The sequence below is a fragment of the Martes martes genome, assembly GCF_963455335.1.
Source record: "Martes martes genome assembly, chromosome: 6".
Classification (NCBI taxonomy): Eukaryota; Metazoa; Chordata; class Mammalia; order Carnivora; family Mustelidae; genus Martes; species Martes martes.
Window position 1 is genome coordinate 80,344,712 of NC_137893.1, and position 22,319 is coordinate 80,367,030.

At 36.6% G+C, this 22,319-nt stretch overlaps 1 protein-coding gene across 2 annotated transcripts in view; it reads left to right on the forward strand.

Moving 5' to 3' along the window:
* MAN1A1 (mannosidase alpha class 1A member 1) overlaps positions 1-22,319 on the forward strand; it is a 165,734-nt gene that overhangs the window by 73,943 nt on the left and 69,472 nt on the right. For both annotated transcript variants that reach the window (XM_080807233.1, XM_080807234.1), the window contains exon 6: positions 20,773-20,867. In XM_080807233.1, coding sequence (XP_080663359.1) covers positions 20,773-20,867 — 95 coding nt within the window. The remainder of the gene's footprint in view (positions 1-20,772; positions 20,868-22,319) is intronic.

Here is a 22,319-nt window from a genome sequence, read left to right on the forward strand (position 1 = left end):
TTCAAGTGTTGCCAGTCTCATTTCACCAGTGCTTGGTGTTGCTTTTCCATTGGTTTGACTTCAGAACTTGTCTTCCATGTTCACACAGATGCGGAATAATAATTTACTCTACAAATACTCAAAGTAAAATACCAACACTTCAACTCCCCTGCCCCCTCCCGTTTTTCTATCGAATTAGCAGAAACTAAAAACTATGTTAATACCCAGTTTGGTGAGAGTAGGGCAAAAATTCACTCAGGCATTGCTGAAGGGAATGTAATTCAATATAATTGCTCCGGAAAGCTATCAAGTGTATGCATATAAGAAGATCCTTAATAAAGATATTTATTTAGCTTCAGTTATTCCACATTGGGGAATCTATGCAAAGGAAATAATCCAAAATATAATCTTATTATGTCTAAAGCAGTTAATGAATGTATTTTAAGTACTCATTAAATAGGAGACATCTCAAATACCCAATAGGAAGAGAATGATGGAACAGATCCTGAAATGCCCACATGATTGCATACTGCGTGGCCATTAAAATTTATTCTTGCTCACTTATTTAATGGCATGGACAATTATTGATACCATAAATAAAGCAAAATACAAAGTTTCATGTATGATATAATTTCAGCTATGGAGAACAGAGAATAATTACGTAAGAAACTTCTTAAATATAAATAATATTTGCTTCTGACTGGTATATGATCTTTCCTCGGCCCTTTTGTTTTTTGATACTTATCAGATTTTCTATGATGAACTAGTTAGTGATAATCTTATGATCAGAAAAATATTAAAAATTGCAGTAGACTTGAGGAAATAAAATCATTACCAAATTTTTGCCGCTAAACTTACTCAGGATTCAGTTGTTCCAGTCTCTTTAGATTTAAATTTTTTTAACTTTTCTCACAAGAATCCAGCCTGTAGAATCTTGAAAGTCACCTTTTTTCCCTTTCTGACATCTGTTTCATAAAGAAAATGACTTTACTCAGTGATAATTGAATTTCCCTCTTTATAGTCAATTTATAGATTTCCATTTCAGGTGGTGGTTTATTTACAACAACATCTATTCAATGTTAATATTATCCTCAGTTCACACAGAGATAGAGGTGACACAAAGCTTAAGTAGACAGATTGGTCATAAACTCTCGCACAGTCTCAGATCCAACTCCCTAGTCTTTGAATTACCAAAGCAGTATAAAAAGACAAGGGCTAATTAGAGTACCAAGACTTTTTTGTTATACATGCACTCATGCATGCGCACATACACACACATCAACCTAATGTGTGATACAAAATAGTGTGTGGACTATTCCATATTCTAATATATGTATGTGTGTGTGTGTGTGTGTGTGTGTGTGAATATAGGAGATCTCTGCATTTTCCATCATCACCATTTACAAGGCAAAACAATAGAATTATTTTTGTTAAGCATATGAATTCATTAGTAGAGTTTATGTTCATTACTAACATAGAAATCTAGGAACACTGAGGCACTTGGCACAATCTGCGACTTTGTTATTTTCTCCAGGGTCTAATTGAAAGGTATTAGGGAAGACATAGCAGAGAGACGTTCTCCTGTTGTTATAGCAGTAAATATCCCTTAAGAAACTTCAAAAGCCATGCATGCTTGTTTGAGGAAGAAGAAAGAGAAAGGGTTCAGTAATGGCCAGGGAAAAAAGAAAAACTTGTCTGAGAGATAAAGGAGGTGACTATAAAGAGGGGAGCATACAGTCTACCAGACACTCTTGAGGTTTCTCAAGTCAAAATCTAGATTCACTTTATGATGGAAACCCAAGGTAATTAGCAGCCATATTTTTAAAACTTGAACTATTTTGCTTTATTTTTTAAAATCCAAAACAATTGTGATTATATGACTATATGACATGAATCAATAGAGCTTCATCATGGGCATACAATTATTGGAAATTTCTATATTTTTGAAATAAAATTTTTTTTAAATGTTTGAGGTATCTATAGATGTGATAAAAAGCCAACAGTGTCTTTTCTCACTGGGCTCTCTCCTCACCTGAAAACTCTGCCTTTCCTTCCAGCCATGGGCCGTCTACTTGTCTGAGACCCTGTAACGGAAGTATGATTTCTGTAGTGATCCTGAGCCTCTCTCTACTTAAAATTATATTTGTCAGGGAAATTGCCAGATTTTGAGCCTTAAGATAAACAATTTGTAAATGGGCTACTTGAACTATTCATTGTACTGAAGTTGTCCATCTAATAAACTTAAGAAATAGCTCTTAAGAAGTGGAAAGAATATTATTTTTGGAATCTGAAATCCTGTTTGGATGTTGACTTTACCTCAAACGAGCCCTTTTATCACTTTCAGATTTTTTTCATTGATTTAAAATAAATCGGTACTGTCTTTTAAGCATCCTCTAAATCCAGTGTTCCAGAACAATGATACATTGATTTTCAAGTTTACAGAATGTTGTAAATTCGAAGAGGGGTGTGGTGGGAGTTTTCTCCCCAAGTCTCAGATCTTCTTAACTCATTTTTTAGTGTAAACACAATGACTGTTTCTGGTGCAATGTATTTATGCTTTCTGTTACCCAATACTTAGGCCGTCCGGATATGTAAATCCCTGGGAATGAAAAAAAGTAGGAAAGTTGGACATCTTCATGCCCTGGCAAAACCTTGTGTTCTGTGCAAGAGAAATGCTAAAAAGCAGAGAAGCTGCAAAAGAAACAATGAACTACTATAGACACAGAGGCAAATTAGGAACATGCACTGGTTCCTATGGAATAGTTACAGTCTTAACTCCTCCCTTACCCAGTATCAAAATGCTGATTGCTTTCCATTATAAACAGATATCCTATTTTAATGCCAAAGTCAAGGTGAATTCTGGCAGCTGTAGCAAAAATGAGAAAGAAGGATTTTAAATTTTGTAAAATTGACTTTCAGGTGCAGAGGATACAGGCAAACTTATCAGCATGCAAGAAATTAGACAATATTGCTTTCAGGAGCCCTTCCTGGTGACTCTACTGTAGAATAAGCTTAGGTCAACCAAAATACCAGATAGTATGCTTCCATTTTTATGAAATGTCCCAAATAGGCAAATCTATAGAGACAGAAAGTAGATTAGAAGTTTCCTAGGACTGAAGAGGTTGGGGGGAAATAGGGAGTGACTGCTAATGGATATGGTGTTTCTTTATTAGGGGTGATAAAAATCTTCCAAAATTTATTGTGGTGAATCAATTTAGTGTGACAATACTAAAACCACTGAAACGTACACTTTAAATAGCCGGATTATATGATAAAAATGTTAAAAGGAGAAACATTGTAGTTATGAATTTTAATTGGAAATATTAGTATGAACTTAGGAGATGTTTTGTCTTAAAATATATAAATATGCATTTACATGGGTGTATGTGTGTGCCTGTTTTAACACTTTTTTTAGGCCTGAAGAAGCCTAGAAACAATGATGACTTCAGTGGTCATGAGCACCCAGACTGGGTCTTAAGTTCCTACTTCTTGCTAACTAGGGCTTCTTGCAGAAATGGCTAAAATAGAAAATGTGCAAGACTAGTTTGAAACATCTCATTAAACCAGATAACAAAAACTACTACAATAATGTCAAAAGGACTCAAGAGCCAACTTAAAAGAGGCTTCCACTGGCAAATATGAGAATTTTGTTTTAGTAAAAATTAGAAATGTAACAGATTAAAACCCATTAAGTAAGTTTAAACAGATAAGTTCATAATAATATTAGAAAGCAAAAACGGTTCTTCACCTTCAAAACAGTAACAGGGAACTTACGACCTTGAAAACTGATAAAGGAAAAGAAAGCATTTATCTTGCCCTTTCTATATGAACTGTATCACTGGTAACCAAGTAGTAGATAAGCAAAGCATCTCTTAATAAAATTATTTCTGTTAATAAATGAAAGTAAAACAATCAAAGTAGAAAATCACCCATTTTTACAACCCCTGAGGAATTAATGGATCTAGGCCATTATCATCAACAGCGGCTAATTTCTCAAAAGGAGAGGTAACCACGTATGTACCTCCTGATAAAAGGATATATAGTCTTGCCAAAGGGATCAAGTCTCTGGATCCAGCCTCCAATTTGTCAAGAATACAAAGAAAACAATGTGTTGAACTACACTACACAGGCATGAGCATAACGTGATTCCCGTTGTTCAAATAACTGAAATTTGTCCAGATAAATTAGAAGGAAAAGAAAGATGAAAAGGGAGAATCTTCGGTTTAAAAGAGGTGTAGGGGACACCTGAGTGGCTCAGTTGATTGGGCTGCTGGCTCTGGATTTTGACTCAGGTCATGATCCTGGGGTCCTGGGATTGAGCCCCTTGTCAGGCTCCATGCTCATCGAGGAGTCTGCTTGAAGATTCTCTCTCTCCCTCTCCCTTGGTACCACCCCGCGTTCTCACTCACACATATGTGCATGTGCTCTCTCTCCAAAAAATAAATAAATCTTTCAAAATAGAAGAGGCTTTAAAGGTGTAGTGGGTTTTTTTGTTTGTTTTTTGTTTTGTTTTGTTTTGCTTTGTTTTTTAAGTCTAAGGATGAACACTTGGTTGATAAAGAAGTAGAAAAGAGGGGCGCCTGGGTGGCTCAGTGGGTTAAAGCCTCTGCCTTCGGTTCAGGTCATGATCCCAGGGTCCTGGGATCGAGCCCCACATCGGGCTGTCTGCTCCATGGAGAGCCTGCTTTCTCCTCTCTCTCTGCCTGCCTCTCTGCCTACTTGTGATCTCTGTCTTAAAAAAAAAAAAAAAAAAAAAAGAAGTAGAAAAGAAAAAGTACCAGGATGTGGTTACTTCTGGGGAGAAGAAAGGAGCTGTGGCTGAGATGGAACATAGAGAGCGCCTCTTGTGGGGCTGGCAAAATCCTGTCTCTTGATTCGTCTTGACTCAGATGGTAATTACTAGAATATGTGTCTTTTGATGTTACACTAGGCTATATACATTTTGTATGTGTGTGTGTGGGGGGGTCTCTATCTCTGTGTGTTTTTAGAATTTAAGTTTTTAAATAAATTAATAACAAAAAAGATTGCCCAGAAGGATAGTCAAGATTGGTGGAATCAATCTTGAATCTTGGAATCTATTTTGGGTCTCTTTCTCTCTCTAAAAGAATGTTTAATATATTTGAGTTAGCTTGACACATATAAATTGTAGATTATATTTCAGACATAAAACAAGCAGAATTGAAATATAAAGTATATGTTAATATTGTACATGTCTTAAAGTGCTGAAGAGATATTTTGATAAATGGCATTCATCTTTTTACTTGATAAAAAAAGATCACCCAAATAACCTGAAACAATTTTTTATTTGCCATTTTTAGGTGTGATAGTAAATTTTCAAGTCATAAGCAACTGTCTACTTAATAGCATGTGCTGTGATTAACATATATTGTACAGAGAACACTAAGCCATCCTTTCATTAATTCTTTCTTATAACACATATATATACTTTTGTTGAGAGTTGTTCTGAAACTTGGTTTCAGAAGCATGGAGTAACGATGGTCAAGACCATAAACTCTAGTTCCAGGCTTGGTCATTCAAATCACAGCTTTACCTTTTTTTGGCTTTGTGTGAACATAATGAGGCATGATAACCTTTCCCACCTCAGAAGCTTGGTTAAAAAATTAAGTGACTTAGATGTAGACATGCAGAAGGGTCACTGGAATATACTGAATGCTATATAAGCATCAACTATTACTACTTGGCCAAAATCATTTACGCAGTTTAGTCTTTGGGAAGTTGTATGGCTGAAAGCCACTTAAACATCCTCATTCCTGGCATCCCTGAACTTGGATGTTCTCACTAAATGATTATGTTTTCATGGAGGTCATCATCCCAGTGTGGACAGTAATATAAACAGAGGATGTTGTTCAGATTTTATGGTTTATGTATGAATATTTACTTTTAATATAGTTAGCATGTTAGAGATAACTTGGAGTGAAATCTCTCTATATTCTTTATATCTTGAAATTTTATCAGTTCATAGTATAAATGTGGTTTTTTGCAAGACCTATAAAAGAGGAAGATGTTTAGGACAGAGGGAGGAAGGCAAGAAAGCAAAGAAGGAAAGAAAAGGAGGGAAGGGAAAGGAAGAAGGAAACTCAGGGAGAAAAGGAGCTGCCTCAAGATATTTGATTTGTGGTCCACTTTACTGAAATGCATATGGCCTGTGATTGTAATTAGTTGTGTGATTACTTTATGTAAATGCATTTGCATTCCCTAGTGAAAAGTCTTTTTTTTTTTTTTTAAGATTTTATTTATTTATTTGACAGAGAGAGAAAGATCACAAGTAGGCAGAGCAGCAGGCAGAGGGAGAGAGGTAAGCAGGCTCCCTGAGCAGAGAACCCAATGCGGGGCTCGATCCCAGGACCCTGAGATCACGACCTGAGCCAAATGCAAAGGCTTAACCCACTGAGCCACCCAGGCGCTCCCCTAGTGAAAAGTCTTCATTATGATTTTTTTTAAGTGTAAAAATTTATTCAACCAGCACAAAACCAGTATGCTGATCTTACCACCACTCCCCACCCCCAGTATGGGATCCTAAACAGTCATCGATAAACGGAGTATATCCTGTAGAAAGAGTTTGGAAAGGCCTCGGGAAACTTTTTTGAAGGTTTACATATTTAAATTTTCCAAGTTTCCTGAGGGATCCAGACATCAAGAAATATTTACAAATATCCACTGGTTTCCTCTTCTTTCCTGCTGATTTCCTTGTTAAAAACTTTAATGAAGAGAAGCCCAAAATGTATCTTAAGAAAGTTGTGCATAAATCTTCTTCCCACCATTAATATAAGACATGCCTCATTTTACAAATGTTTCTCAATTACATTATTCCTGAACTATAACAGTGGCATAGTTCTCACTGTTGAAGATAATTGTGGTTCTTTTATGTTTTTAACCTTGTACGATTAGTCCTGTGCTAAAACAGGGTTACTTTACCTGTAAACTACCACAAATAGATACAAGAGCTACTTTACATATAAATGTCCCATCAGAACTGAATACTATTGTGTGCTGATTTGCGGCAGAGTCTGTATGAAGGGAGAGAAAACTAATAAATGCTGTGTTGTGAACCAGTAATTAGATTCTCAATGTGGTATAAAGTACTCACAGGAGGTTTGTTCTCAGCCTCATAAATTTGACCATATCTTTCCATTCTAATGCTATTAAGTGACTTAGAGACATGACTAACAGTAAAATAAGCTCCTAAACCAGGGCGGCAAGCAAGTAAGATGGAAATTATGCAGTGATGACTGCCATTCATTTAGGAATTGGCTGTCCCATTTGCTCTTAAATACCAGGCGAACAGCAAATGGAGGGCTGGCTGTTAAACTGTGAATTCAGGGTCACATGGCTTCATACCTCTTGTGAAATTTGCTAAACTTAAAGATTATTAAAGATTTTCACTTGGTTCACTGCAGAAACCATGTAATACCTGTGGTGTTATATAAATATTTGGATGAAAGTATTGTTTCCAATCAATTTATTTCTCATTCTTACTGAATTACCTGAGTCCTCCTACATTCAGTGCTTCTCAAACTAATGTATATCCAGCGCCACAGGAAGGCTTATTAAATACAGATTTATGGTGCCCCCTCCCAGGGTTTCTGATTCTGTAGTTTTGATGGGAGTCTGATCATTTGTACTTCCTGCACTTCCGCAGGTGATGCTGATGCTGCTAACCTGTTATCTGTCCACGCTTTGAGAACCACTGACCTCAAACCATGAAACCTCTTGCAATCAACAGGATTCCTTTAAAAAAATTTTTTTTAATTAAAAAAAAAAAAGCTAAGAAAATAGACATCCAGATTTGGCTGTCACCATTGTTTCGGAAACCCTGTCCTAATTTACTACATCAAGTATATTGAGGGAAACATTTCCTCTTTTGAGAATTCTGATGGAGCTCCTTTCCTAAAATCTAACAAACATTGTATCAAATGAAGCATATCAAAACCCCATATCAAATGGGTTTTCATTTATATGAGGGAAAACTCTAGTTAAGTGAAGCAAATAGAAGAGCCCTCTCGTAATCCCAGAAGAATATGACACAAATTGCCGTCCTTATTCTGATATTTAATGAAGATTTTTTAAATTTTTGTTTTTATTTTTCTATTATAACCCCTAAAAAAAAAAAGGTAGTTGCCATTTTCCATGGGTCTCAGTCATTTATCTTTTATCTTTATATATTTAGTCACTACAAGTCATTTATCTGCCTTGTGTGACTAAAATTAGGGTCAAAGTTATAGTACACCACTCTCACTCCACTCTATTTTGTTAACAAATGAAATTTTCAGTGATCATCTCAAGTTTTTATCTAGACCATCTAGGCTCCTTATTTTATATTAGGAGGGCTTGACTCCTTTTCTTTTTCACCTTGATTCTGTGGGTCTACTGCCTGGCCCTTACACTGGATTTAGGACTGCAAGTCGTCTTCTCTCACTTCTATTTTGCTCCTCTTTTATCTTGAATGCCATGTTTTCTCCACTGTGCTTTACCTCAGAACTTTGAGTCATACTTTCTGCCTCCCCCCACCCAACTTTATTGAGATGTAATTGACCTACAACATTGTGTAAGATTTAAGACATGATGATTTGCTGCACTTACATATTGTGAAAGGAGTTAACACAGTAGCGTAGTTGGCACTTCTGTCACCTCACATAGTTACCATGTCTTTTTTGTGGGGAGAACATTTGAGATCTACTCTTTTGTAGCAGCTTTCAAAAATATAATATAATGTTATTAACTACAGTCACCATGTTGTACATTAGATAGCCAGAACTTAATCATCTGATAACTGGAAGTATGTATGTACCCTGTGACCAACATTTCCCCATTTTCCACACCCTTTTTTCCACCTTACCCCCCAGGCAAGCCACCACTATGCTATTTCTCCGAGTTCAGCCTTTATAGATTCCACATATAATGATATCACATTGTACTTGTCTTCCCTTGTGAGTTTTATTTTTTAAGCACAAGGTACTACTGTCTCGGTCTTTCTGTAGACCTAGTTCTTCTGTATAGGTTTACTCAGTCCTTTGCTACGAAGGGTGATTCCCATCTGAATGATAACCTTCAAGATGTTGACCAGTCACAAAAGAAAAGTATGGTATATATGCCATACATAGATAGATCATATTGGGGACAGTCTGTTTTGGCTAAAGCTGAATTTAAGGTCTTTAAAAAACCTAAATGATAATTTTCTTTATAGTTTTATACAGTTGTCTTTCTGCATATCTGATACTTTCACTGATTTTAATGCTCAGGTTGATGGAAAGGATTTGTCTACTATTTTGTGCAGTACTCACAGTATTATTTTCTCCTTCATTTTCTTTTTGGAGAAGAAGTGGAAGTTATTACTTGATCCTTTCCTGTGTATCATCAAATACTACTCTACTCTGTGGACACTTTTCCAGAGTTACACTTCAAAAACAAGTGTTATTATGAGTCACTGACCACAGCTGTCTCATTTATTCATGTATTCCAAGTGCCTTGTGCAACTTGGCATGTACTACATAGGCACTCAATAAATATTTGTTGAATAAATGAATTGACATTTTTAAAGGTCAGAATTATAGAAGAGGTTGCTTTCTGAGAGTTTATAATTTAGAAAGTTTCAACTGTGTTGAAGTGTGTGTATGTGTTTTTGTGTGTGTGTGCATGTAATATCTTTAAATAGCATCCAATAGTGTAAGAGTGGCCACAATAGACAAGATAAATTATGTTTCCTGTTAGTTATTGTATGTTGTATTTTAAAGAGGAAATGCCTCTCAGATTATTTCAGTTTGATATTTTTTAAGCTCTTCTAACATAAAAGTATTTAATTGTGTAACATTTTGATATTCTGATGATGATTGTTATTAATACAGGCATTGAATTATTTATGATAGTGTAAGAATATAAAATGGGTCTATTAAAACATAGCATCATGTAATAGGATATGTAAAAATATTTTAAGACCTCTTACTGTAAATGAAAAATGAAAAGGTGCTTTCAGTAAAGTTAGCATAATATAGGAGTGGGAAACTACAGACACACCCATTCACTTACATTTTTTCTATGGCTGCTATGATTCTATATCTCTCTTTCATGAGTGAATGACTCTGAGCAGAAATTCTGCTTTTAAACATTTACCCTGAGGAAGTAAGTCGTGTATGCAAATAAGTATGTCCAGGGAGGTTCATTCCACTGCTGTTTATAATATCAAGACAATGGAAACCTAAATTTCAAAGAGTAGGAGTCTGGCTAAGTTCTGGCATATCTACACACTGAGATACTATGTAGCTTTCTTTAAGAAGATGTTACAGAAATGTGTATGTTTATATCAAACAGAGATCAGCAAAAGATAGCACTCTGGCCAAATTCATCCTGAGGACCTTTTTTTTTTTTTTTTTTTTTTTTTTAACTACCAGAGCTAAGAATGGTTTTTACATTTTAAGGGATTGGAAAAGAAAAAAATCAAAACCCAGGAGAGAGTATGTAACTGGAACTTATAATCTGACCCTTTACAGAAAATATTTGCTGACCTCTGATATGGAATGTTGTGTTTGATGTAGATCAAGTTGCTGCAGATGGATTTAACACATTACAAAATATTGTATATGGAATGCTGCCATTTTTTCAAAAATAATACCATGTAAAAGGATAGATACTTAAGATGTTAACTATCGTTGAATCTAGGTGGATAGGATTAATGGGACTCTTCTTTGCCTGTTTGTCTATAGTTTTTCAGTAATGAGGATATATTCATTGTGTAATAAATAAGAAAAATTAAAAATTTAATTTTGGTGTTAGGGTAAAAAGAATGGGGAATGAGAAGGAACTTCTGAGTTCTCAGGTGCGAAGGTATAGTTCTCCATTCTGCAGAATGGCAGCTGAGGCTAAGAAGTTAAATCAACTTGTTTAAGGAGGCACAAATGTAAAACAAAAATAGCACTGCTGCCAAATTGTTGTTCAGCAACATCACCATTTGATAACTTAAAATGTTTATCCTTCAGCTGGCATAGTTATGAACTCTGTGCCCAAAGGCAATCGAAAGGTGTGCTTTATATGATCAAGGAGGGTTATGCAGAAATCAGAGCCACCAGATTAATGGGATTAGATGTAGAACCCGATGGGTTTACATTTGCTTAGAAGGAAAACAGAGTAGCTTACATTTTGCATTTTTTTTTAAAAAGCAAACAAAACCCATGTGCAGTTAGGTATTTAGTTCACTTAGCAAATTTGCAAACTATGACTGCTAAGTAATGTACTACTTCACTGCTTTTTCACACCTGTAGAGTTAATAGTTCAAATTCAGTCACCTGAGACAAAAAGGGCACATTTGCTGAAGCTCATGCCCTTTACCATAAGATAAACATGGAAGAGACATTTGATTTATCCTCAGGCTCTGGTACAGACAACTGTTTACAAAATTAGTCAGCAGTTTAGAAGGAGAGCAAATACACTACAACATTGAGAACTCTTCACTGTAATGAACTGATAGCTGATAACAGAAGGAAGCTGTATGACTACAGAAAGCAGACATAAAAGCTCAGCAGTTTTGGAACCATTTAGTATAAGGACAAGAACAGCTAATATCCTTCAGTTATTCCTGGGGGAGCCACTATCTCATAGCAAAGAACAATCATGATGGTAACTATTATTGCTCTTTAAAAAGCACGTGTGCCCTTAATCACATTTAATCGCATCTTGTGATTTGGGAAAACAATTCCCCATTCACATATTTAGAAACTGAGGCACAGAGTGGGCTAAGCGAGTGCTCAAGCTCTTACAGCTCTGTCAGCAGATGGCAGGGAACTCGATCTCTTCATCCCAACCCAGTAGCCGCCTGTGATGCAGAGGCTGAATCAGCAAGACAGGATCCCTGTACATTTCACTAAATCAGAAGAACAGATCAACATGTTCTTAAAGCCAATACAAATAAAAAGGTTAAACTATAAATATTTTGATGTGCTTTAGAGGTGAGATTCGGTATCTAGAAAAATCCCTGTCACGGAATGTCTTATAACTCAAAAATGCCAAGGAATCACAATATGCTTGGATAGATGAGGCTGTCATTTTCTTCTTATCTTTCTATTGGGCAAAGGTTACCAAGCTGGGATTTTGTATATTTTAAATGAGTTGTGATATTTACTTGCAAATGTAATAGTAAACAGAGCAGTCCCTATTTTAACACTTTGATAGCACATACCAGCAACCTTTATGGGTTCCACAAATTCTGTTGGAATTCATAGCCAAATAGGGTAGATGTTTTTATAATTTCTTGTCTCTTTAGCAAATATTATGTTTTCTTTAAAAAGGTATTTTCTTTTTGGTGTGAACTGTGTGTTCATGCACTACATGGCATACTTAATATTAAATATTATTAGCAATATACTGCATATTTTTCAAAACTTCATGTAGGCAAATTGCCCATTTTTTAAACCTAAACTGAGAAAGAAGGAGCAGTTCAACAGCCCATCTCTGAGCACTGTATAATGGCTTGGACTATTATGCTGTTATTTATTGTTCATTGATGTTTTAGAGGTTAGATAGCTAAAGTAACACGATATATGGTACACCTAAGGATAATTCTAAGGGCAAGAGCTGTTAGACCTTCCATGTTGAATGTATGTTAGAAGAGGGACCTATAACTTCCTATCATCATACTATTTACTTTGTCCAATCCCCATAGTGCACCATTTATCTGTACAATAAATATACTTTCTTCTTGAGAAACAGTTTTTTAAAGGACCCTAATTATTTCTCAGGCTCTTTCCTCTATCACACAGCCAATATAATATTTCTTGGTATTGTCATTTATGTATCTTTACCCCTTTCAATTCAGAGAGTTCCATAACCAGTGAGAACTACTGCCTTTCTCCCTGCCCCATTCATCAAGACCCTGATTCAGAAATTCTTATACTTGTTGTAAATGGAAGGCACTAAGGTGGTTAAGTGTTGGGATTTCATTGACCCAATGATATGCTCTTTTAACCAACCCTTCACCTTCTGTCCCTGATATTTAAGATGAATGAACTTGTCTTATTTCATCTTTCTTACCATTTTCTAGGCCCTATTAATCTACCTCTCTACCCTGCTGTCTATCAGGCTCCTTCCTCTCCCCCTCTGCTTTATCTCCTATCCTCCACCACATTAATGCAGTGTGTGCACAAACAGGTACATACCTACCCCCAAATAAACACCCACTTGCACCCACATAAGTGCTACCTCTCCAATCTTACCTTGCTCCTGGAACCCAACTCAATCTCTTGCTTTGTCTTATTCCCATAATGACAGCCTAAATCACTCAATTTAGCTTCTACTTGTATGTTAGTTTGTATTACTGTTTTATGGTATATATTTTATGTTTATATAGTTTTATATGTCTGGCTTGCCTTCTTGGTTATAAGCTCCTTGAGATGAAGGATCCTTTTTTTTTTTTTTCTTGTGTCTCTCTCTTATAGCCTTTATCACATTGGGAAATAGGTAGTAAGTGCTTCTTAAGTCTTAGATCCAGATCCTGCGGAGCAGAAAAGTCCTCAAAAAGTATCTTGTCTACTGCCCGCACTGGACATAACAGAAAATGGGAGAAGTGAAATGACCCATCTTCACTGTGACAGATTCGAAAAGTAGCACACCCTGAACTAAAACCTAGGTCTCCTGATTTCCTGTGCAACACGCTTGCTACCAGGCCACTTTGACTCTGGCTTATGCTCTGGGAAAACGTAGGACCAGTTCCAGGAGTAAGCGGCAGTGTTTCCTAACTTCAAACAACAGCCTAAAATTCTCCTTAGGATTTCTCCCCATTTTTCATCTTGCTCTCTTAACTTTATAATATCTTCCCTATTCGGGAGCTTGGGAATGAAATTGGAGCCCTCAGGAAAAAATCAGTACCAAGATGCAGTTTTATTAATTCATTTATCAACATTTATTATTTTGACTAGGGGACACTATAAAAGCAAACTTAAAAAAAACTTAACTGTTAATTTTCTCATGAGAATAAATATTTTTAAAAAGCTGGCTAGGTCAAAAATGCCTATTCGGTAGGGCATTCTATATCCAGATTTTAAAATTAAACTTACCTGGTTTTTGTTTTTTTTTTTAATTTCACTTATTAACTGTGTGCTCTCATACATTAGAAAATCCAGTCTGAGGTAGGTAGCATTGATTCTTTTTCATTGTGACTCATGGTTACTGACAGGTGAGCATGCATAGCCTTTGTATTTTGAATAATCCAGTTGGGGAGATCTTAATGCTTTAATTTTTCAGGAAAATGAAGAACATTCTTTTCATATAATTGCCTAAAGACTAAAAACTGAACTACACTGAGTCATAAAGAAGAAAAACAAAACAACTGACAAAAGTATTCATCTAATTTATAAATTCAAAAAATGAGGTTCGTAATGCAATTTGACAAATACAACAGATAATCCATATTATTTAGAAAAACCTCAGTTTGGGTTTTAATTAATAGCAGAGAGAATGCAAAGATTAGAAAAAGGCAGTGAGAGTTGTGTGCACATGTACATACAAGAGACTCACAGGGGAGAGTCTCTCTGGATCAAAAGAATTACCTGCATGTGGGATGGCATGAAGCTGCCGTTCCTTTGGCTACAGCTAGTATGGAACTATCCCACATCAGAGCATTTACTCAGGGGAATAGGGCCTCTGTGAACCTCAGTTTCTTCTATATACCAAGATTATGGAACTAGATGACCCCTGATTTCCCTTCCACCTCTAAATTTCTCCTGGATTAACTATTTTTATATATCCTTATTTGAACATTTAAATCTTTAGCAGTTCAGCTCTAAATTAAAAAGCCAGAGTAGCTCAATAAGTACTTATTGGTTGAATGATTAAATCTGGCCCATAAAATGTGTGTTAATCAACTCAGCTAACAATATATAGGTTATTTCAGTTATTTTCAGCCAAAGATATTTATCATATCTGTGGCATCTTATGCTGAAAGCTTTATGTAGTGAGAATGAGTAATAGGAAAACGCTGCTTATACTAATGGGGAATTAGTGTTTGATCTTTTCACAGTAAAGTTTTCAGCATAAGCATTTGAAGAAAGACTTTGATATTGATTGTGTGCTTCAAATTTAAGCATGTCTGAACTGAAACGGGTTCTTTCCAGAGCCAGAGCCGTCTGTTCTTATTCCTTTCCTCTTTCCTTACTCTTTGCTCTGGCATGTAAATATTCCTGTACAGTTCATCAGGGATCTGCAAACTAGAAAGGCAAGAAAAAAAAAAATTTAAAAAGCCATACATCTTGTTTACAGCCTTGTCTAATCCTATCTGTGAGGGTAAAGTAAAAAGAGAAATGTTTTTATCTGATAGGTTCTAAAATCCAAAGTTTTTAAAACACTGATCAAAAACAACAATAAGACTGATGATGTTCCTTAAATGTAATGAAAAGATGTAGTTTTGGTGCAGTTATTTTGAAATTCTTAACTTGAGACCATAAAAGTTGTTTTGTTTTGTTTTATTTTTATGTAAACCTGTTAGTTAGCTTCATGCTTGAAGGATTATTTTAGAAGCTATGTCATCATATTTTTCCACCCTTTTTTCAGCAGATTATATTAGTTTTGATTTTTTGCTGTAGATAGAATCTCTATGATGCAGGATCTTTTTGAAGATTCCTTTTGGGTCCTAAGATGTCTGCCCATCTCAAATTGATGGGTGCAAGTTGCACAAAAAACTAATTTTAATGATCATTTTTTAAAAAGAAAATATCTTCTATTTCAGCATGGATTGCATTTTATTAACTGTCATTTTTCTTCTTGCTCTCTTTGTAAAATCCTCCCCACCAAATATAAGTATCAATAAACCCTGGAAACCAAGACTGACTAAGAATTTGGTGGCAAATTAGCACTTCCTATCTTTATAAAAATGATAATAATTTTGGGTTTTTGCCAGTCTCATTTTAGTACTAGCTCTGTGAGTTATGAATACTAGTTTTTCTATAAATCAAAAATAGAAATTACCAGCCCCCATCTCCCATTTTGTTGGGGAATCCAAGAACCAGAAAAGTTAGGTGATGCACCCAGGCCCCACACTGAAACCATAGCGGAGCCCGTGCTAGTATCCAAGTGCTACCCAGGTCCAGTGCTACCTCCAGCTCGCCAGTTTGCACCAAAAAGCCATTTAAGTGTGCTTTTTGTGATCATTTGCCTTTCAGCACATTGTCCAGGATGTACTACTTAGAACTTAACTGTTCTTTAGAATGATTGGTGACATTTCTCCTCCATTCTTTTAATAGTATTAATTAAACAAGCTAGTTTGGAATTTTATTACATACTCACCATTTTAGGTAGAAAGATGTTCTCTTTGAGAATCTGGATTCCTCCTCCCAGTAACCTCTTTTCATATCTCAGGAGGAGATAACAAATCAAACATGAAGAATCAGGATTGACTCAGGCTCACATATGATTTCATTTAAAGCATCAACATGTTAATTAATGGTTTCACCCAAAACTGTTTTGTAATTGTGCCCAAGGTTGAGACTTTACAATGTCTGACCTAGTTAATTATTTGCCAACCACATAAACTAATAGAATAGGATGGAGGACTTTGCAAGCACTTGAATATTCAATGGTTTCTCATTACAGTGCCTCAAGTGTATTTATTAATATTGGATTGATTCATTCACTTATTAAATGAACATTTAATGAGTACCAGCTACTTTCCTGGATACTAGATAGACAGATACAGCAACAAAGAAGACAGTCCGTGCCCGTGTGAAGCTTACAACTAGTGGGATTGTCAAAAATAAACAATTACTTAATTTGGGATATGATAAATAGTGGAGCAGAAATGAACAGGATGACATGATGAACATAAATGAGATGGCTAACTTTACATGGGATTGTTAAGAAAGACCTCTCATAAAAAGGGACATGGAAGCAGATTCCTGAAGCTAAGAATGAACGAGGCATACAGAGAACTAGGGAACCAGCAAAGGCAGGCTAGGGAACCTCAAAATAGAAGGGTCAACTGAGAATATAAATATCCTCCCATACACTACTCATAGGAATACTGTGGTGATAACAATAAATTTAAATACAAAATGGCCTAATCTGAAAAAAAAACAAAAAAAAAAAACCTAATCTGGTTATTAGGATATGTGTAAACAATGAAGGAGAAATGGAAGTCTTTTTCTCTATTTTAGAAAGAAAAGAAAATTACTTGGGTTTACAAGAGAGTCACAAAAGGAAGCATGCAGAGACCCATATCCTGCTTCCTGTAATCAAATGCTGCCTTGTGTGATGCCTGTTGTCAGTGTAGGAGTTCACAGAAGGCAAAGATCTCTTTGCATCTTTGGAGTTGGGACTTGGCCTGAGCCTTAAGGAATGGGTGAATTTGGCTTGACCAGCAATGGCAGTAAAGGGTGGTTCAGGGTGAGAGAACTATGTAAGTATATTAAAGTGGCACCGCCAAAAAAAAAAAAAAAAAAGTAATTATGCAAAAAGAGATGTGAACTAAGCTTATTGTGGTAATCAGTTCACAGTGTATACATGAACCAAATCATTGTGTTGTACACAATGTTACATGTCAATTATATCTCAAGAAAGCTGGGAGGAAAATAATTTTTTTTTTTTAAAGATAACTAAAGTGGACTGAACTTGAATGAGTGCTTGAGCCCATGATGGCTGGAACTGGAGCCAGAGTCAGTCTTTTGAGAATGGAAGATACTAGACTGGTCTGATTCATAGAAGTCATTGAAGAGTCAGTATATCAGTTTTAACCTGATGTTTTAGACAAGAGGGAATCATTATGTTTCTTGAACAAGAAAATTGTGTAGCAAAAGAAGAAATTTAGTAATATAGATACAGACGAATAGAGACAGGAGGGAAAATCCTGGAGAATGGGAGACTAGGTAGGAAGAGGACCTTCTTTCTTTCTTTCTTTTTTTTTTTTTTTTAATGCTATCTCTTTGTACCCAGTGATGAAAATGAAGACTATGTTCATATCCTGGAAAGGGAATGGGCTGTATATGAGACTTTTGGGGAAAATGAACATTGACACTTGATGACTAAAGAGTGATAAATCAGTAGTCAAAATGCTTGCTCTCTCAAGCCCCAGAGACTCAAACACTGTCAGTGATGGAACTGGGCAAGTTTGCCTGGAATAGTAAGTGATTATTTCATCTTGGACATGTTACGTTTCAGATGACAAAAAGATACCCAATTTGTGATGTGAGCACACATGTAGAAGTACAGAACTAGAGCTAACATGGAAAGTTGAATTAAGAAATGCATAGGGGGGCGCCTGGGTGGCTCAGTGGGTTAAGCCTCTGCCTTCAGCTCAGGTCCATGGTCTCAGGGTCCGGGGATCGAGCCCCATGTCGGGCTCTCTGCTCAGCGGGGAGTCTGCTTCCCCCTCTCTCTCTGCCTGCCTCTCTGCCTGCTTGTGACCTCTCTCTCTGTTAAATAAATCTAAAAAAAAAAAAGAAAAAAAGAAAGAAAGAAATGCACATAGGTGATGAGAACTGAAGACTTAGGTCTTGAGAATGAATACTTATGATAAGAGTATGTGTAATAGGGTCACAGTACACACACACACACACCCCTGAGTAGAAGGTACCAAAACAGCAGTGGGATGAAAGCCAAGACAAGAATTTCAGGCAGTAAATAGGGAAAGTTCTTAGGGAAATAGTGCTATTATTATCCCCATAATGATACAACTAACCTTTTAATGTGGTGACTACATGTCCTAAGGTCTTTCGATATAAAAACACATTCCCCTCCACAACCTTTAACATAGCAAATGCTATTGTTATCCCCACTTTATAGATGAGGAAGCTTAGCACAGAGAGTATGCAATTTGTCCAAGATTACCCAATTTGAAAAAGTTGGAACTGAGATTCAAACACAGGCATTGTGTTTTTCAAAGCCTGCATCCTTAACCTCCCACGCCATATGGTTATAATATCCACGATGGTATTTTAATTGCTTCGTTTGACTTCCATCTTATGTAAGTTTCTTGAAAAGGAGTTAATTAATTAACAGTTTAAAAAGTAGAAACTAGGAAGTCAACAGATGGCTGGGCTGTGATTGGATAGTCACTTTCAGTAGAAGAGAACTTGGAATTCTCTAGGGTAAGGGAGACAAAGGGAAGAATATATCTTTTGGTCTATTTTTTCTTCTCCTCTCCTTACATATACTGTTAGTTGTTGAAATGGGAAAATTGTCCAGTTTAAAGAGAATGGGGAAAAAAATGGTTCCTGTGTTTTCTAGTACTTTCTCTATGCTATAAATGTCTGTGTCCTTGTTTGTATGCCAGGAATGTTAGTTTGTCTAAATTATCAATCAAAAATTTACATGAAAATTCATTACTTTCTTAATTTTCATTAATAGATGAGAGAATGCAAAAGAGTAAGGTTTCTGAAATAGCGTCAACATTGGCATTACTGGACTGTGTTCAGTCTGGAAGCCCAAGTGCCTGGATTTGTCTGTGGGGAGGCTCAGGATTTAGAGCAGGAGTTATGGACTGGAACCCTTTCCTCTAGAGAAACAACACAAGACTTCTTTGACAGTGGGTTTAAAGAATGTTTTCCCACTGACTGGGAGAGAACTTTGTTTCCATTTTCCATGCTTTTCAGGGTTTCCCCAGCCTTTCTCACAACTCCATTGTTTAAGGAGGAGGCAAGTGGAAATAGTTGAGTTCCTAGCACACCATGCTCAGTCCTACAGGAGAAGGGGTAAGGCACCTGCTTGCTGTCTCAGCTGTCACAGGGAAAGCTATACCAGGTCTTCCTTCAATGGGACTGTGAATGGATGTCATCCAATTACTCTTCCTGAAGCACAATCTGCTCAAGTGAACTGGCTGCTTAAAAACTTTCAATCTTTTCCCATTTTAACAGAGTAAAATTCTTAGCTTTATATGTATGACCTTCCATGATTCGGGCCCATGCTGTATATTTCCAACTTGGTTACAAGTATTCCTCTCTTTTTTGGCCAGGCGAGCTAACCTATTCCATTTTGCCTACGTGCCCCCTCTTGCATGTGTCTGTGTTTATACTGTGTTTATACATCCCTCCCGGGATGCTTCCTCCACTTCCCACTCCAATCTCTAGTATCACTGGCCCCTGACATGCTTCACAGAGTCCTCATCCAAATGTTCTCTCCACCGTGCAGCCTTACCAAGCTCACAGAACTCCCAGATGATTTTATTGCCAGTCCTCGTTTTATCTACATTCTAGATATTTATGTGCATATATTATCTTCCTTATACATTCTGGGCATAATTTGTACCTAATTTAACTTTATATCTTCCATTTCACCTACATTTAACATCAGAGGATGTTAAACTGCAAAGAGCTGAGGGGATATATAGGTTACTTGTAATAAATCATCTTTTAAAACTTCTTTCTCTGGGTCCTAGTAAAAGTAAAGCTGGAAGAGGACCAGTTCTTCCAATTTTCAGTCCAGGACTTACCCCTAACAGCATTGGTTCTCCCTCTGGCTTGCATTTTGGAATCACCTGACACCACCTGTGGTGCTTTAAAAAATTCCAATCAGGAAGCTCCAACCCGTAGAATTTAGAATCTCAGGAGTGCAACCCAGACATCAGCATTATTCAGATCTCCCAACATGATTCTCATTGTGCAACCAAGATTGGTAATGAATTCCCCACAGCATGAGGGCCCCTAGACCATTCTTGCTTTGCTAGGTAATTCTGTTAATTTGAGACACTTTTATCTTTTCATATGAAGAAAATTTTGAAGTCGGAAAGTGCTAAATGTGAGACGGTAGTATAACACTTTCTGTTTTGCTTACAGCAGGAACTTATGTAACTGTTTAACTTTTCAGATATTTCGAAAGAAAGCAGTGGAACTTGGGGTAAAATTGCTACCTGCATTTCATACTCCTTCTGGAATACCTTGGGCATTGCTGAATATAAAAAGGTAAAACTCTTCATTTTAACAACATATTTTTGAAGTTGGAATATGCAGTACTGTGCTTTAACTGGTTGGATGATTTCTTGCATGATGTCAGTGACTGATACCATTGGCAGGCTTGGCATCTGTCCTTTTCCAGTGTTCCTTGGCCTTAGATGGGTCCCTGTCATAGGATAGCATGACCCCAACAAGGTCATCCAAGCCAAACATGATTTGAGGTTTTCTATTTCATGGTGATGCTACATTTTGTTCTCTGTAGACCTCATTATCTATAAAATTGTCATCAAAGCATTTCACTTCCAAAGAATCCAGTTCCTAAGAGCACTTACTTCAGTTAAGCTGCTGACAGGATATTGCAGAGCTAGAACCTTGGACTAATCAGATCTCCCATGTAAGGAGCTGGTGTGACAGACACAGGGAGCACCAGGGCTGCCCCGCCCACAGTTGTAAAGGATGGAAGGGAACTGCCCTGCTGACCCAGATCAACCAGACCTTCTCAGGCCATCTGGGTGGAGAATCCTGTTATGCCAAGTCCATGGGAATTTTGCTCCAAGTAAACCTAGGCTAAACAGACTTTCTGGTGTTTTCCCAGGGAGTAGTTTGAATTTTCATGATACCTTGAACATTTCATCAATAAACCATTTTATCTTAAGCTTCCTTTTTAACTCCATCTTTCCCGTAAGTAATTAATTGCTTATGTACCTCCTTGTGGTGGTGGTGATGGTGCTGCTGCTGCTGATGATGATGATATGATGGTTTTATCATCATAAAATATGAAGCTTTGTTCTAGGCTCTATGCATGTATTACCACATTCAATCTCACAATAACCCAAGAAGGCCATTATCTCCATTTAACTAATGGAAACTAATAAGGAACTTGTGTTGAAGGGAAATTAAGTAATTTGCCTAACATCATACTGTATGTAAGTGGTAGAGATAGAATATGTACTTAGACATTTATACACACACTGATACATAGGCACAAATTAAACATCTTTCTTGGTTTAGAAATGCCAAGAGGATGTACAGGGTAGTTTGGCAGGATTAATGTCCATTTATTTTTAATTATTTATTTTAGTGACTTTCTTTCCTAAAATTCATCTTAAACAATCATGAAATTACTTATTTGGTTAGTAAATCAGTTAAATGTCATGCTTTGTTTCCATTTGTGGATTTATATATCTATACCTTGAGATCACCCTGTTACGTGTGCATGTGTGTGTGTGAGAGAGAGAGAGAGAGAGAGTTTGGGGCAGGGGTGTCATTGAGCAGTGAGGCAGGGAGAGAGCACACAACTAGGCCAATGTGAACTTGAGGTAGTTCTCTATTATATGATGCACTATCTCGTGATCCATTTTTCCCTTTAGGGGTCCTGTGGTTTTCTCTGTCACCCTAAAGGTCGGAGCATACGCTGCAGGGACTTAAAGCAGTAGCGGGTCTCTGCTAGGCCTGGAGGCA